General features: G+C 43.6%; 3 protein-coding genes across 7 annotated transcripts in view; 2 read left to right on the top strand and 1 right to left on the bottom strand.

Moving 5' to 3' along the window:
- Nucleotides 1–177: 177 nt before the first annotated feature.
- Nucleotides 178–2995, bottom strand: srr (serine racemase). Of its 2 annotated transcripts, none has more exons than XM_071501598.1 (7): nucleotides 2881–2995; nucleotides 2260–2437; nucleotides 1980–2161; nucleotides 1697–1827; nucleotides 1318–1466; nucleotides 1128–1217; nucleotides 178–826 (listed from the first exon to the last, which is right to left on the bottom strand). In XM_071501598.1, exons 2-7 carry the CDS (start codon nucleotides 2435–2437, stop codon nucleotides 585–587), a joined length of 972 nt encoding a protein of 323 aa, XP_071357699.1. In that variant the 5' UTR covers nucleotides 2881–2995; the 3' UTR covers nucleotides 178–584. The 2 variants fall into 2 exon arrangements, with proteins under 2 accessions (XP_071357699.1, XP_071357700.1); XM_071501599.1 differs by lacking the exon at nucleotides 2881–2995 and adding an exon at nucleotides 2716–2874.
- A 1-nt stretch (nucleotide 2996) lies between these two features.
- Nucleotides 2997–7897, top strand: trmu (tRNA 5-methylaminomethyl-2-thiouridylate methyltransferase). 3 transcript variants are annotated; one of them, XM_071501595.1, is made up of 11 exons: nucleotides 2997–3212; nucleotides 3320–3485; nucleotides 3578–3684; nucleotides 3884–4006; nucleotides 4128–4300; nucleotides 4419–4472; nucleotides 4656–4722; nucleotides 4910–5010; nucleotides 5144–5288; nucleotides 6082–6164; nucleotides 6322–7897. In XM_071501595.1, exons 1-11 carry the CDS (start codon nucleotides 3131–3133, stop codon nucleotides 6469–6471), a joined length of 1251 nt encoding a protein of 416 aa, XP_071357696.1. In that variant the 5' UTR covers nucleotides 2997–3130; the 3' UTR covers nucleotides 6472–7897. The 3 variants fall into 3 exon arrangements, with proteins under 3 accessions (XP_071357696.1, XP_071357698.1, XP_071357697.1); XM_071501596.1 differs by having other exon boundaries at nucleotides 3081–3212; nucleotides 3289–3485; XM_071501597.1 differs by lacking the exon at nucleotides 6082–6164.
- Nucleotides 7898–9018: 1121 nt separating this feature from the next.
- Nucleotides 9019–17457, top strand: part of celsr1a (cadherin EGF LAG seven-pass G-type receptor 1a) — a 91428-nt gene continuing 82989 nt past the window's right edge. For both annotated transcript variants that reach the window (XM_071501592.1, XM_071501593.1), the window contains exon 1: nucleotides 9019–13060. In XM_071501592.1, the coding sequence (XP_071357693.1) occupies nucleotides 9502–13060 (3559 nt within the window). In that variant the 5' untranslated portion in view covers nucleotides 9019–9501. The remainder of the gene's footprint in view (nucleotides 13061–17457) is intronic.

Consider the following 17457-nt stretch of genomic DNA (forward strand, 5'->3'; position numbering starts at 1 on the left):
TCAAGCCAAATTTCAGTCAAACCCTGTCAGCCTAAGAAGACAAGAATATTAAATGTGGTTGTCTAAAACATTTGGATGCAGATGTGACAGGCGTGTACTCGCTACAGCTTTGTTCTTCTAAATCACCTTGAGTAACAAAGTTTAATGAATTCTAGCATTTAAAAAAAACCAAAAAAACAGCATCAAAACGTTTATTTTCGATTAGCTTCTTTTAAAATGCATTTTAATTCTTAACTTTTCTGAGGACATAATGACGTTTGCATACTTAAAACCTGATTTTACTAGAGAAAAAAAAAGATTATTGATTTACTTTAGTTTGTGGCACTTTAAATGCTTATCAAGAGTCTGGTCATTGACATATTGTATAAATTCAATTATTTGATCATAATTCATCTCCACCTCCATCTGAACAAATATCATACAACATAAACTATTAATGAGTATTATTATTATTATTATTATTATTATTATTATTATTATTATTATTATTATTATTATTATTATTATTATTATTATTCCGTGATTCCTCCCATAGGCACAAACTTGTCAGAATTAGTCACATAAAGTAGTGCCCCTGATGTTTGTCATTGAGGGAAGTTAGCAAGCTCATCTTTTCCGATGTTCCCTCCGCTGAGGATGCACACAACGTTCTTCCCCTCCACCTCAGGTATCTTGCTGTTAACAATAGCAGCAAAGGCAGCAGAGCCAGAAGGCTCCACCACGAATCCAGAGCCGTAGAGAGTGGACACCGCCGCCTTGATCTCCTCATCACTCACCAGGACGATTGCCTCCACGTAACGCTGGCACAACTCGTAGGGCAGCCTGCCTGGGATCCGAAGAACAATACCATAACTTCAGCTTGGTTTTCAGTGACACTGTCCTCTGCCCACTTCATCAGTTTTAGAGAAGTTTGTACTTACTTCCTGGATATCACAAGTGGTAGTGTATAGTGGTAATTCCAGTATAAGTAGTAAAGCACAGTAAAAGTATCGCTAATTATGGCCAAAGGGACGTGAGTAAGTACAAACTTTTAATTAATTTGGGGTGAATTACAATGTACAACATGGAGCAAGTGAAGCAGAGATAAGAAGTGTGTTCTAATGAACACAAACAGTTGGGGATAATACCTGCAAACGGTGGTGCAAGACCTGAGGCGATGCTCTTCGTGTCCATGCCCACTGGTTTCTTCTCAATGAAGCTTTTGTACATGGTGCAGGCTGAGTTTAAACAGAAACACAAACTCACCACAAATCCAAACTCTGGGACTGCGCAGATTTTGCAGATGTTGCTTTTAAAAGCTGTAGGTGACACTTTTACCTCCCTCTGGCTCCACACCGTAGATCCTGGTCTTATCACAGCCTGACAGTTTGATGGCAGCAGCGACACCGGCCAGCAGCCCGCCTCCACCACAACACACCACCACCACATCAGGCTCAGAATTCACCTCCAGCACCTCCATACCGAGGCTGGACACACATACATGTTCTTTGACATTTTAACTACTGGTACTTCTTTATCACAGTGAATTGAGCTTTTTAAACTTGTTATTTATGTCTCCATTGTACATCTATGGAACAATAAATTTAATTTTTTTTTGCTGTGTCACAATGTGCTAAAAAGGTGTATTCACTGCTGAATAACCTCATATCTTTTATCATTTTAAGACATATGACTGTGTTATTGTAGATGAGCGCACCTGGCATGTCCTGCTATTAAATCCAGGTCATCATATGAGTGCAGGAACGTCATGCCATCCTCCTGAACGCAGCGGTTCACCACATTCATCAGAATGGAGGTGGGAACTTGCTCCACATCCACGCCCAAACTCTGAGGATGAGAATAATTGTCCTGTTTATGACTGAGTACAAATGCTATCTATCTTTAGGTTTGTGATAAAGAATAGTAATCTGAGAGTGTGTTGAATATTGACAGTCAAGGCTTGGGTGTGTATTTCAGTCAGTCAGCAGATGACTACTGACCTGTATGAGGATGGATCTGGACATTGGGGCAGTTTCAGGCATCACCACCTTGCCCTTTGACCCATAGTGTTTTGAGGCATATGCAAAAGACTTCCCATAGTTCCCTGCAGACATGGTGACAAAATGACCACCCTTTGGTCTTCTGGCAAACTGATTGGCCACCCCTCTGATCTTAAAGGACCCTGTCAATCAAAAACATGTGGACATGTCACCAAATCTGTTCAAAATTGACATTTTTGTGTGAGATTCTCATAAATGAATCAAAGTGGTTTCTTCCAACCAGTTCTCTGCATGTTCTCCAGTTTGATGTGGATGTTGCAGCTGATGTTGAGAGGCAGGGTAGTCTGGGACCAGGGAATCATGGGAGTGTTGATGACACCCAAGGGGCTGGTCCTCACCGTCTCCCTGGCTTCTTTCAGCAGATCCAGGGTGACAGCATCTGCAGAGGCCTCACCCATCTGTGTCAGAAATACACAGATATCAGGAATACATTTGTATTGTGCAGCCACAATTTCAGGCAGATAAAAAAAAATGCATTTCATCAATTAATGGTCTGTATCATAACAATAATATGTACTGTAATTTGTTCCAATTATAGCAGTGTCTTTCCCCCAGAGAGGACTTCCCTAAACACCGACTCTCATTAATCTGTGCAAAATAGGAATAGAATAGAACAAAATAGAACAGAATGAAATAATATTGTAAATTCTTAAGGTATATAATTAGCTAGCTATACCTTTGCTGATATTAGATGTGAGCAGTCCACTCATTCTTCAGTAGCCCACCAGATTTATTCAGAAAAGCTAATGAACGTTGAATTACAAAACCTGCTTTTCCATAAAAGAGTCATTAAATTAACCAAAAACATACGTTTAGTATGTTAGGCTTATTTTCCACCGACCTTATAATTTGTTTGTTTGTTTCTTTTAACCCAAAAATAGTGTCAGCTCCGCAGTGTTGCCAGTGTCACGACGTTTGCGGCTCCCGTCAGCGTAAAGTTTCCAGTCTGAGTTGTGTTTCTAGACGGACGTTATTATGGAACGGACCACAAACATGGCGGCTCCTGTGAGTGGCAATGGAGAACAGTTAGCTAACTTTATGTAATTACAGAAGTAAAAACATATTTATTAAAGGGACTTCAACTGGAAAACATGGGGTTTGTAAGGCACGTCGTGTGCGCCATGTCCGGCGGTGTGGACAGCTCTGTCGCTGCGTTGTTACTGAAGAGGAGAGGTGAGAAAAACTGATCCAGATAAATAAGAATAACAGTGAAAAGGTTTATTTTTTTTTCTGAATTGTGAAAATGCAGCACACTGTTCTGTCCTGTCTTTCATGTGAAGGCTTTAACGTAACGGGGGTTTTTATGAAGAACTGGGACTCTCTGGATGAGAGTGGGGTGTGTGCGACAGAGAAGGACTGTGAGGACGCCTACAGAGTCTGTCAGATCCTGGACATCCCTTTCCATCAAGTGTCCTATGTCAAAGAGTACTGGCATGAAGTTTTCAGGTATTTGCGTCTGCCATGCTGAAACCATGAGCCACCACGTTATTATTAATATTATTGTTATTAATGTCGCATTTGCCTTGATCCATTTGCAGTAATCTGTTGAAGGAATATGAGAAGGGCAGGACACCAAACCCAGATATACTATGCAACAAGCACATCAAATTCAACCATTTCCACAAGTATGCCATCCACACTCTGGGTATGTTGTCGCCATAATAATCATACACTGATTCTCAACTGGTAAACATTTGTTTATGCCTTTTAACTGTTAAACAGTGGGTAGTTATTTACAATATAATGACTGAATAGAACTAATTTTCTACCACCAAGTGTTATACACGATCCAAAAGTCTTGTTCAATAAGACTTTTAATTAGGGTTGTGTCGCTGTTGATTTAGGTGCTGATGCCATGGCAACAGGCCACTACGCCAGAACGTCACAGGAGGACGAAGATGTTTTCCAACAGACACACACAGCTCCGCCTACCACTCTCTTCAGAGATCGATTTGAGATCAGAAATCGTAAGTGTGTGACTCTTTTGCCGCAGTTTAATCTTGGCAGTGAAACTGTTCCGCAGCGCTGGCTTTAAGGTCCAACCCTCTAACTGTCTTAACAATCTGTTTTCCGTCTTCCCTGTGCCAGCGGTGAGGCTGTGCAAAGGAGCAGATCTTCTCAAAGACCAAACCTTCTTCCTCAGTCAGATCTCCCAGGACGCCTTGCGACAAACCATGTTCCCGCTTGCTGGGCTCACCAAGGAGTTTGTCAAAAAGATTGCTACTGAGGCTGGATTTCACCATGTTCTGAAGAGGAAGGAGGTACACACTCATCAGGAGAGCATGAATAGGATATTTTTTATACCACAATATATGCTGACAGCATCTGAAACACAATAATTGCAACATGTGACTTACCTGAATGCATTCATTCTTTCAGAGCATGGGCATTTGCTTCATCGGAGAGAGAAACTTTGAAAACTTCATTTTAGAGGTGAGAAAATTCAAATTCATACATTTGCTCCACATCACAATTTGGCTTATTTTGTTCATTTTCCTTTTTTCAGTTGTTATTTTGGTTTGGAACAGAGCTTACGGTCTCTGTTATCATTAATTAGTAGCCCACATTTATACACAGATACATGTAAACTTGTATGTTTTTTTTCTGCGTTTTCAGTATCTAGAGCCTAAACCAGGGAACTTGGTCTCCATTGAGGACGGGACAGTAATGGGAACACACAAAGGTATTGTATGTACTTCAGAGACTCTCAAATTGTGAACATCTCTACCAAAAGTATGTGTGTCACAATGTACAGTATGTTGTCCTAACAACTGTGTCCTCATGTGTATTCTCTAAATTTGAGACAAGTCATGGTGTACATCCGCACGTCCTGTCTCTTCATGTGTTCCTGACTGTGTGTGTCCATGCAGGCTGGTTCACTCTGACCCTGGGCCAGAGAGCGAGGATAGGAGGACAGAGAGACGCCTGGTTTGTGGTGGACAAAGACATTGCAACAGGAGACGTGTTCGTGGTGAGAAAGTCTGTGTCCTTGGCTTCTGCTGTAGCCTTCTTTTTAGTCTGCGCTGTCCTTCGTGAAACACCTTTTGAAACTTGGCATAAACTTTCCTGTTCCTCTCTTCCTTAAATCTCGTGGGAAACCTCAGGCTCCGACAACCAATCACCCAGCTCTCTTCCGTGACACGGTGCGGACGGACCGCTTCCACTGGATAACAGTGGACCCCCCTCCTGAACTTGCCAGGACCCAGATGATGGAATGTCACTTCCGCTTCATCCACCAGATGCCACTCAGTGAGTTTTGTGCTGCACAGTAACTACATTTTCTAAAGTACTGTACTTAGGTACTTAAGGTACTTGTACTTTATTTGACTATTTTTTTGTCATTCTACATTTTACTTCTACTCCATTGCTTGAGAAATGTTTTGATTTTTTTACTTCACTACATTTATTTGGCAGCTTAAGTTAGATTTTTGCACACAATATAATATATGAGGAGCTTATAAAATCTTTGGTGTGGATTAAACTGCCTAACAAGTATATATAAGTAGAGCTGAAAAATTTAGTCAATTGTTACAACATTAATGATTTACCATTAAACTATTTTTAATGTGAAAAACATTTCATGTTTCCAGTTTCTCTAATGTGAGGATTTACTGCTTTTCCATAACTTTGACATTTACATGGTTGGTTGGACAAAACAAGCAACATGAAGGTGTCACTCTGGGCCAAGTAATCAGTTGGTTAATCAAGAAAACAGATTAATCCGTAAGGAAAATGGTCATTAGTTAAAAATTAGCTCCACCTTAACCAATTATACCAGTGAAATGCTGGTTATGCATTAATACATAATAAAAATAATCTAGTGCTATGATTCATAATAGTAGAAGAGTCACAGGGGCTAGTTGTTCTGCATTTAAGTATATTTTCTCCATTATGCTTGCATGCTTTTAATTAAGTAACATTCTTATACAGGACATTTACTTGTAATAGAGTATTTATTAGTTCTTTATTTAAATAAAAGTTCTGTTTCTCCACTGGTGTTGGTTACTAAACAAAAAAAATGTCCCTGTTTTGTGTTCTACAGCTCCCTGTACAGTAACTCTGAACATGGATGGCTCTGTATGGATCTCACTGTCACAGCCAGTCAGAGCTCTGACACCTGGTCAGGTAACAGCGAACACATCTGTGTGACAGAATATTGTGTAGTCGCTCAGGACTATGTTGTTAGACCAGTTATAATACTAAAACACCAATCATACATACACTTCCTTTATCTACTGTATGAGGACTTTTGTTTTTCCTTGTCCTGTAACTTCCTCCCCAGTTTGCTGTGCTCTACAAAGGGGACGAGTGTCTGGGCAGCGGGAAGATCATCCAGCTGGGGCCCAGTGAATACACACTCAAGCGGGGTCGAGAACGGCTGATGGCGGCCGCGCAGCAAAAGGAGCCGCCGACCCCTGAACCAGCCAGCTGAGATGACCTCACAGGCCAGCGGTGGAGAGAACGCCCTCTGTCCGCTACATTAGGTAGAGCAAGAAGGGGCTTTGTGACCTTACGCCTCTGCTGGATATATGAGGTTGCTGTACATGGTTGACTGTGTTTTGATATGCTCAACTTTGACATCTCAACAGTCCTGATGACACAAGGAGCTTCCTGATCAGATTAATTGTCCACATCCAGTTTAAACTGGAGCTAAAATAAGGCGGTTTACAAAGGGAAAAGAACTCAAGCTGTGATCGTTCACTTTACCAACATCACCATCACCACAGCATCTTCATCAGGTACAGTGTCTGTTTCAGCTCATAATACACACAGGTTGTTATTATTTATACTCTGGTAATACTCCTTTGAACTTCCATGGTGCAGTTGTTCTGCTGCTTTCTCTAAGTTTACTACAGGTAAGAAAATACAGCTGGATAAACATTGTATCCATTTAGGGAGAATAAACTCGGTGCTGGATGTATTTTCAAAATAATTTCCTTGTAGGAAGTACTGAAGGATGATTGTTATCCTTCAGAGTTGGTGAAGCTGTTGTAGAAATCAAAATCAAGCTCTAATCGTTTTCAGTTGATTGAAAACAGTCAACATAAAGATATTTTTTCTTTTCGATCACAGATCTTTTATGACCCGGGGTGTGGGAAAGCGCTTTTCTTTTTTAAGGACAGTGGGTTGTCTGTGCTCTTTGGGGTTCTGCTGGGATTTGATTGTCAGCCAGAAAGGCTACGTGTGGATCCTGAAACGTGGGACAAGACTATGACACAGTTTTCATAGATTCAGACTAATCTGTGAATAACGACTGTTCATTTAAAATCAGAGTCAAACTTTCCTCCTTCTTTACCTCTTTTCTGTCTCATCTTCAACCTGCCTCTGAGCCGCCTGCAAACGTCTACATCGAATAAAACATGTTTTATATGTGTTTCATAACATTTAACCTCCAGCTGAGCCCGGTTTTACTGTTTGATGTTGACAGTACATTGATGATCAGTATAGTTTTTCTTTGTGTTTGTTCTTTGATAAATGAAATTGGCACTTTAGCACTAAAGTAGAAGCAAAGTACAGAGTAGTCACTGCACCCTTTCTATGTTTTCACCTTGAAGAGGAAATTATTTTCAAGAAACGGTTCATTGTAAATATAGTTTACCTGAAAACGTGGTAGCCAAATATGAAACCAAAAAACAACCATGGTTTTATTTATTATTTTTGACCTTTCAAATGTGTCAGCTACGTTCTGACTTAGTTTTTAACTGTTTTAAATAACTGAAAAAAGAATGAAACTGTTTTATAATTCATATTGATTTCTTGTTTTGAACATTTCAAGTGCCTTCTCTCTTCTGGTGGTGTTATGGAATTACAAACTGTAAATACTTGAACATTAATAAACAAGCCAATAAACCTGATAAGTATATGTTAACTTGTTTTCATTGGCCTGTGTATCCAAACATTACTAGTTACATTACTACACTCACCTAGCACTTTATCAGGAACACCTGTGCACCTGCTTATTCATGCGGTTATCCAATCAGCCAATCATGTGGCAGCTGTGGAGTTACATGACTGTGATGGGCAGAGAAGCTTCTGAGCAAACTTCAACACATCAAACATTGAGGTGGATGAGCTACAACAGCAGAGACCACGTCAGGTTTCCAGATCTGAATCCAGTAGGACAGCTTTGGGATGTGGTCGAAGCTGCATGAGCTGACAAATCGACAGTCATGTCAACATGAAGCAGAGTCTCAAAGGGAAGTCTCCAGCATCTTGATAGGAAGAACTGAGGCTGTTCTGAGAGCAGAGGAGGAGCTACCCAGTATCAACATGGTGTCCCTGATAAAGTGCTCGGTGAGTGGACATCAGTATGTAGCAGGTGTGTATTGGCTGCTCTACAGCTATTGGTCCACAGGGAGGCGCTGTTGTACAAGCTTCATCTCCAGGGTGAGCCTGTTGCTCTCATTTTCATCCAAAGGAAAAGTCTAATTATTCAAATCTGACTGTTTGTCTGTGTTTTCTGTTTACCCAGAGGAGATAACATATTCTTTTAAGTTCCTCTGTTTGCCATCTCAAAGCTGGTTTTCTTGTGGAGAAAAGACTCCAACACCACTTCTAACAGTATGAAATAAAAAAAAGACCTTTTGGATACTATTATGCAAAGCTTTAAAGTGAAAATAAATGTTCTAAAAAGTGATGAAAATACTCAGTAGGGGGTCAAAACATACTTTCCGTTATTAGTTTTTAAGCTGACCCAGAGGAGGCCATTGCCTACTTCTACCAGCTCATGTGTATTCCTATTGACTATCACTGCATAATGATGATGATGATGAAGATGAAATCTCACCATGAATAACGCAGTCACTATTGATTGACTAGAAGTAATCACTAACAGAGTAATCTATTCATAAAGTTGTAGCTCTGCTGTAAACAGTTATTATGGTGTAACTGTTCAGCCTACTTTTAAATGACATTCACAGAAGAGCAGCAGCTCTTTGAAGTCGTTGATTTGGGGAACTGGAAATTTTTTTTTTTTTTTTTTGTGGACTTGAGGTCTTAGTTCAACTACTTTTCATGTCTTTTTAATATACAAGAGTTTGGGAGGGAGCGACACTCAAACACGCATTAGGAATTTTACCCAACTCTCAGCCTATTGTAATAACAATGCACTTGCGCGCATTGGTCACCCGGTCAGGGCCACTTCCTAAATCTCCATGAGAAAAGCCCCCCCTCCTCTTCGTGAAAGCGTCCCAAGGGGGGAACACAGCAGGTTTATGGTAATAAGCCTCTGAGGAGGAGAGGAGAGGAGGAGGAGGAGGCGGAGGAGAGCCACGGAGCCATTTTGTACTCATTTTAAACTCAGTGTGGGTTAACGCAGCCGCTGCGCGCCGTGGATACGCTGAGACTATGGACACCGAGCGTCTTTCCCCACGCTGAAACTTCACAATGAGGGAGAAAAGCAAAACGCGGTGTTGGGAGAGGGAGAGTTAATGCTTTTGCGGAGGACTTTCGGTGAAGTTGAATGGGATTTGGCAGGTTTACAAGCATGGAGTCACCGATGTATTGGGTTTGGGTCTGTGTCCTGCTTAACGTGCCGCTTGCGGGGTGTTTGGAGATGCACCTTTCTGAGACTTTACAGCCCGGGACCGTTTTGGCAAACCTGTCGCTCGGCCCTGGATGGACATATAAAATTGACAGGACTTTATCCCCCAAATTCATTCAGAGCTTTTTCCAAGTCGGGAGGCACGATGGGGTCATGCGTCTGTCCCGCAAAGTTCAGTGCGCTCACACACCGAGGAACCCAGCGCCTGTTTATTTGAGAACAGGTTCCACGACATCTGGGGACGTTACTCTGACACAGTTTAATGTGTTTGTCCACGGCCAGGACTGTTTTATTAAATACAAGAGAAAGAAGGCGGCAGGTAAGCCAGACATTCACATTAAACACCTTTCAAAACTGGAGGCAACTTCCTGCTCACCCGCAGGTAAGTTGCTGTTGAATGTAACAGAACTTTTGCCTGTCTTTACGCGGAACATCGCCTTTTTGGACACTCAGTGTGTTGGAAAAGACTTTGGTGCCCTGTTCAGACATGGGGATTTGTTCCTGTCCAGTGACTTGTGCCTTGAGCACAGAGGGCAGCCCGAAGTGAAGCTGCTCTGCGCGTTGCACAGCTCTCCGGGCGGCCGAGTCTCTGTGCAGCTGAGTTTGACGCTTGTAAAAGCCCCTAAACGTCACGGATCCTCGTCAGAAACCGACCAGAAAAAGTCTGGCAAAGTGATCCGCAGGGGGAAGCGACAGGTCAACGCGTCTCCCCAGTTCCAGCTCCCTAACTATCAGGTGTCCGTGCCCGAGAATGAACCTGCGGGCACTCGCGTTATCACCCTGAAAGCCACTGACCCGGATGATGGAGAGGCAGGGAGGCTGGAGTACAGCATGGAGGCCTTGTTTGACAGCAGGTCCAATGACTTTTTCGAGATTGATTCTCAGACGGGGAGCATAACAACCGTCCAGGCATTAGACAGAGAAGTCAAAGACACTCATGTTTTCAAAGTCACTGTGATGGACAACGGCACCCCTAAAAGATCTGCCACTTCTTACCTCACTGTCACTGTGAGTGACACTAATGACCACAGCCCGGTGTTTGAGCAAACTGAATATCGGGTCAGCATCCGGGAGAATGTAGAAGTGGGCTTTGAAGTGATGACAATCCGAGCCACTGATGGGGACGCTCCCTCCAACGCCAACATGATTTATAAAATTGTGAACGGCGATGGAGTTAACTCTGTTTTTGAAATTGACTCCCGCAACGGCCTGGTGAGGATCAGAGAGCGGCCTGACAGGGAGACCCGGGCCCAGTACCAGCTGATAGTCGAGGCCAACGACCAGGGCAAAGACCCAGGTCCCCGCAGTGCCACCGCCACTGTCAACATCTCGGTGGAGGATGAGAATGACAACTACCCCCAGTTCAGTGAGAAGAGGTATGTTGTACAGGTCCCAGAGAATGTGGCAGTCAACACCAAAGTCATCCAGGTGGAGGCGACGGACAAAGATGAGGGGAACAACGCCAAAGTCCATTACAGCATCATCAGTGGGAATGTTAAAGGACAGTTCTACATTCACTCTCCTACCGGTGTGATTGATGTCATCAATCCTCTGGACTATGAGATGATTCGGGAGTATAATTTGCGGATTAAGGCTCAGGACGGTGGTAGGCCTCCACTGATAAATGGCACAGGGATGGTGGTGGTGCAAGTGGTGGACATGAACGACAATGCTCCCATGTTTGTCAGCACGCCTTTCCAGGCTACTGTGTTGGAAAACGTGGCTATTGGTTATTCTGTGATTCACATTCAAGCTATTGATGGTGATTCAGGAGAAAATGCCCGTTTGGAATATCGGCTCACTGATACCACCCCTGGTTTTCCTTTCACCATCAACAACAGCACTGGCTGGATCACAGTGAACGAGGAGCTCGACAGAGAGACCACTGACTTCTACACCTTTGGCGTGGAGGCGAGGGATCATGGGATACCTGTGATGTCCTCCTCTGCCAGCGTCAGCATCACAGTGCTTGATGTGAATGACAATGTTCCCACGTTTACAGAGAAAATCTACTCGCTAAAGATCAATGAAGATGCTGTGGTGGGGACCAGCGTGCTGACTGTGACAGCCGTGGATAGGGACGTCAACAGTGTTGTGACCTATCAGATCTCCAGTGGCAACACCAGGAACCGCTTTGCCATCACTAGCCAGAGCGGTGGCGGTCTCGTCACCTTAGCCCTCCCCTTGGACTACAAACAGGAACGTCAGTATGTCTTGACGGTCACCGCCAGTGATGGAACACGCTATGACACAGCTCAGGTGTTCATCAACGTGACGGACGCCAACACGCACCGGCCCGTCTTCCAAAGTGCCAACTACCAGGTGATGCTCAGTGAAGAAAAGCCAGTGGGCTCCACTGTGGTGGTGATCAGCGCGACGGACGAGGACACAGGCGAAAATGCTCGTATCACTTATGTGATGGAAGACAATGTTCCTCAGTTTAAAATTGACCCGGATACAGGTGCCATCACAACACAAATGGAGATTGACTATGAAGATCAGGCCTCCTACACGTTAGCCATCATTGCCAGGGACAACGGCATCCCCCAGAAATCTGACACCACCTATGTCGAGATTATCATCCTTGATGCTAACGATAACGTTCCTCAGTTCCTCAGAGATATGTACCAGGGGAGTGTATTTGAAGATGCACCTGTCTACACCAGTGTTCTCCAGATATCTGCTTCAGACAGAGACTCTGGATCGAATGGCAGGTTGAGTTATACGTTTCAGGGTGGCGATGATGGAGAGGGGGATTTTTTCATCGAGCCTTACTCTGGTATCATCAGAACTGCTCGCAAACTGGACCGGGAGAATGTTCCTGTGTACAATCTAAAGGCCTTTGCTGTAGATAAGGGGGTGCCACCACTGAAAGCAGCTGTTTCCATTCATGTCGTAGTCCAGGACATAAATGACAATGCCCCAGTGTTTGAGAAGGATGAGCTTTTTATTGACGTAGAGGAGAACAGCCCAGTTGGGTCAGTTGTTGCCCGGATCACTGCTGCCGATCCCGATGAGGGCACCAATGCTCAGATCATGTATCAGATCGTAGAAGGGAATATCCCAGAAGTTTTCCAACTGGACATTTTTAACGGCGACCTCACTGCACTCACAGATCTGGATTATGAGACTAAAACAGAGTATGTCATAGTGGTCCAGGCCACCTCAGCACCACTAGTGAGCAGGGCCACTGTTCACATCCGCCTGGTAGACATGAATGACAATGCACCTGTGCTGCAGAACTTTGAGATTATTTTCAACAACTACATCACCAACAAGTCCAACAGTTTTCCATCAGGAATAATAGGAAGGGTACCAGCTCATGACCCGGATGTATCGGATAAGCTTAAGTACAAGTTTGAGTCTGGAAACGAGCTCCGTCTGCTGCTGTTGAATGAGGACACTGGGGATCTGAGGTTGAGCAGGGACCTGGACAATGACAGGCCCCTGGAAGCCCCCATGACCATTTCCGTCTCAGGTAAGGAGTTAAAATCTTTTCTCTTATCATCTTATTTGCTTGCTGTTTCTTTTTCTGTGACGAAATGCTCGCTTTTCATGTCAGTTACATGTATCGCTGCATGCAAACGAGGTGATAAATTGTGTTAAAGATGGAAATTTGAGTCACCACGTGTGATGTATCTTTTAATTTTCAGTTGAATAGAAACCGAGGGCAGGTTTCAACTGTAGTGTTGACTGTATGTTCAGAGAGTGTTTGCTGCAGGCTCTGTGCAGGATCCGGTTGTGCTGCTTTGGTGTCATGTGGGTGATGAATGCATTGTGTTCAAGTGGTTGGTTGGGGTAATAAAAAGGTGCGATTAAAAGGGCACCCTCATAACCGAGCTGCTTTGTTGTTGCAGATATGAGGGTTTCTGTCACAAGTAGGAATTCACACATCCATACATTGCAAGCATATGCACACTTATGATGTGCCCCTCCCCCGCCCCCCCTTTGAGCACTCCTTGAAGATGCTAAAGATTTTTGGCCTCCTGTAGCTGTTCTGCAAGGAAGTTGATGAACATCTTGTGGCAAGATGTCTCCCAGGATTTCACCTAAGTAGCTTTCCCTGCTTTGCAAAGTTTTCCACACTTGCACCTTCCCCAGTTTTGACCGAAAGATACGTTTTAGGTCCAGAGTTTTGTTTTGGAAAGGTTTCTGTAACAAAGGTTTGCATCGGTAGACTTCATGCTACAAGGTCATGCACAGAGAATTTGCATCAAGTTGCTGTTTTTCCACAACAGAGGCAGACTTTGTTCTTTTAAGTTAAAGATTAGACAAATGCAAACACTTGGAAATTCACACCTAAACTGGCAAGGCAATGATGACCACAGTACATGCAAGCACACACACACACTTTGCAGGAAAGCACAATGACATTAATCAGGCAGTTGGACAGGTAGGATAAATCTAATACCCTGACAGAGTAACTACCCTGTCACCTATTGACAGCTGAACGCCCAACTCTTTCTTTCTTTCTTTCTTTCTTTTTTTTCTTTCTCCTTTCCTCCCTCTCTCTGTGTCGGTTGATCACTCAAAGCACAGTAAGCTTGAAAATGGGCAAACAGCCCAACACAGCCAGATCTCTTCAGCTCTCTCGCTGTCTGTGTCACCCTATCATCTCTCCAAGCTTAAGGCTGCCAGCGTATCGCACATACAGTAGGAAATACAACTGAGCTGCTATGGACCAGGCTGCACCAGGGCAAACCCACATTCTCAGTCCATAAGTCTAATCAAGTTTGTGGTTATTTTGCACACAAGAAAATCTTTTGGTAACTTGAATATCTGTCTTTGGTAGTTTTCTCCAGTTCTTTTCCCTCTCTCTTTGCTAGTGACAGAAATGTTGATGGAATAATGCAGAAGTTCCTTCGCTGGACATGAACCTGCATTGACATGAATTAGTGCTACACACTGTGGTTCATCAGTGGCAGTGGAAAGCTTTCACCAGATGTCTCCCCTTTTCCCCCTAACAGTGTTTTTGCTGAAGGACTTGTGCCCTTCCCTTTGTCCAGGACAAAAGGCAGACTGTCCTTTTCTAAATGCTTTATGGCTGTTAAAGATGACCTGCAGAGCGTCTGAGGAGCCACTGACTGACCACAATAGTAACTGGCCTTATAGCCCTCATTCATTGCCTCTGCATTCATGTTTGTCAATAACGGCTGACAGCTCTTGCAGTATCCATGACAACAGTAACCTCATGATGGTCCCAAAGGGGGGTGGACCTCTTCAGTTCTTGTAGCCATGTGCACACACACACACACACACACACACACACACACATAATAATAATATATGTAAGCACATGCACAATTGAGCAAATGCACACTTACACTGAAGAACAGCTCTGACCCCCCCCCCCCCCCCCCCCCCCCCCCTTCCTATGGGCTCGCCCTGATGTCAAGTGTTAGGTAACCATTACGGCTGATGTCTTGACCCTTTAACCCCGGGCTCTTGGGAGAGGAAAGCCTGGGGGGATTGGTAAGCCAATAGCACCCTTAATAAGCACTAAGAGACAGGACTCTAGTTGTGTCTTTGTCTCTCTTAAATTTAATCACTCTCCGGCTTCCCTGGACTCCGATTTTCTCTTTGGGAGAGTTTAGTTTTATTGCGTGGTTGTGGTTTTTTACCTTTTCTCTGTCACTGTCCAACTGGAGGTCTTCACAGGTTGGCTGGGTTCTCAGGATTTGAGGTCTTGACTCAGGACCTGAGTTACGCAGAGTCCAAATTATTTTAAGTCTAGGGTAGGGTCTAGATTTACTGCCATGGACCTCAGATTCGTGCCTCAGTTGAACCAAATGGATCAGCTCATTAGGTTCTCTTTTTGACTACAGGGGCTTGACAGCCCATCATGCTGCAGGTCTTTTCAGGTCCACCACATTTTGGATCCAATCTAATTTCCTTAGATCTATTTGGATCCATTCTAAGTGTACTTGGGACCCCTTATGGTTGGGTCTTTGGGTTCAGTGGGTTTTCCATGTGTCAGTTTTGGAACTAATTGGACCCATGAAGACCTCTAGTCTGATGCAAACTCACCAGTCAGTTTGGTTTTTGCTAAGATCAGTGGGCCAACATCACCCTTATCAACACTGACATCCTCTGTTCATGAGGGATGACATTGATCAGCGTGCATTAGCATCTTGCCCCATTAACCCTGATTATTACACCTGATCAATGGAACAAAAGTCAAGTGATTGATATATGAAGTGAGCATTGATTTTTCTTTTTTGAAAAGGGCCCATAGCAAAGTAGAGGTGAAGAGGTTGACATCTGTCACAAAAATGACATTTTTCTCTTGACACCCACCCTCCTAATCAAGGTTCCTCTTTGAACCTGTGCACTTCTTGGGGAGGTGTTTTTATTCTGGCAACGGAAGGTCTGAGAATGTTTCTGGAGCCCTCTGCACAAGAACGCCCTGATAACTCTACTCAGATACACTCGCTTAACACACTCTGCCAGCCACAACACTCTTCTATCTGTCCCCGTTCCCTCTCCCCCTGTTCGTGTGTGTGTGTGTGTGTGTGTGTGTGTGTGTGTGTGTGTGTGTGTGTGAGTGTGTGAGAGAGAGAGAGAGAGAGAGAGAGAGGCGGTAGCCCGGTGGTTCGATAGCTAAGGGCTATGTGTTCTCATTGTAAGACCTCTTATCTAAGCTTGTTAAATTTCACTTTGGAGTCTTCACTCTGTTTTCTAAAAGATGAGGGAGGTACAGTATTTCAGTGCAATACACCTGCATCCCTCTCCTTAAATACTTTTTCTTATCTAACCTACTTCAACAGGTGTGGTTAACTTCTGCGTCACTGACACCTAACCAGTCAGTGCCACATTTGTGATTTCTTTACCTCTACTCTGATTAAAAGTAGATGTAAACTGAAAACACTTAAATCACAGTTTCAACCGTTTGTTTCCATCATTATTACACAATGAGACTCTTAAACCAGCTGGTTGATTGCCAGGACTGACAGTCAGTCCCACCTACAGCCAAAAGTTACCTGCATTTGGCTGGCTTGTGTTGCTAATAAGCCTGGGCTGTCTGCAGCTTAGGTAATTAGTGATTTCCTGAAGTGGTGATGAAAAGGAAGGTTTGATTTTAATCTTACCTGCATGGAATTTTGACCTTTGGGGAAATTTAGTTTGGATTGTTTAATATCCTTATTTAGAAAATTCTTAATTTTCTAAATTGATCCCAAGGAACCTATCAGAGCTGATGCAGTTCATGGCTACTGCACAAGCGTCCATTGTCAAAGTGCTGATTTCTACAAGTAAAAAAGGAACAGCATGTTACATGTGACACAGGGAAGATTGTTTCATCGGCCAGTTCAGACGCAGAATAGAGGACACAAACATGTGAACAGGGCTGGAATCTGAGTGAAATTATACCTCTTTCTTTGATGTGTCTTTCAGGGCAGGAAAGGCCTTTATCAGCAGTGTGAGAGGTCCCTGCTACTGGTTTAGGCTGTCATGACTGCTTTCTGCTTCCTGATGTGCAAAAGGCATTATAGAAACGCACTTCAGATTTTTTTTTTCTACCTGAAAGGTGGGGTTTACACAGCAAATGTTACAGCTTGCACAGACTGGCTATAGCTATGTTATATCACTCAGTGATACAGCATAGCTGATTGTAACTTAAATGATTAGGAATGATTGATGCTAAATCATCTTTTTCCAACCCGTGCTCTGATCTTTTTCCTTACCCTGGGTGAGCGGGACGGCATGCTGCTACATGCACTCATTCACACAACCACCACCCCCCCTCTCCCTTCTCCCTGTCCTCCCCCTCTTTTCCCCCATGGGGCTTTGGCTGAGCTTTCCTGCCTTTGCCTTGGCTCTTAATCCCGTTCGAGGAGTTGCATAGCTCAGCTTTTTAACATTTCTGTTCTCATCCAG

This window comes from Trachinotus anak, unplaced genomic scaffold, assembly GCF_046630095.1.
Source record: "Trachinotus anak isolate AG129_WGS33_773 ecotype Australia unplaced genomic scaffold, CSIRO_AGI_Tana_v1 ptg000018l, whole genome shotgun sequence".
NCBI lineage: Eukaryota > Metazoa > Chordata > Actinopteri > Carangiformes > Carangidae > Trachinotus > Trachinotus anak.

Coding starts and splice junctions, on each gene's coding strand:
- trmu (XM_071501595.1), top strand. CDS start 3,131: ATGGGGTTTGTAAGGCACGTCGTGTGCGCCATGTCCGGCGGTGTGGAC. Junction 4,301..4,418: donor ATGTTCTGAAGAGGAAGGAG/GTACACACTCAT, acceptor TCATTCTTTCAG/AGCATGGGCATTTGCTTCAT. Junction 4,473..4,655: donor TTGAAAACTTCATTTTAGAG/GTGAGAAAATTC, acceptor CTGCGTTTTCAG/TATCTAGAGCCTAAACCAGG.
- srr (XM_071501598.1), bottom strand. CDS start 2,437: ATGGGTGAGGCCTCTGCAGATGCTGTCACCCTGGATCTGCTGAAAGAA. Junction 2,162..2,259: donor GGAGAACATGCAGAGAACTG/GTTGGAAGAAAC, acceptor TTTGATTGACAG/GGTCCTTTAAGATCAGAGGG. Junction 827..1,127: donor TCTTGCACCACCGTTTGCAG/GTATTATCCCCA, acceptor TTCGGATCCCAG/GCAGGCTGCCCTACGAGTTG.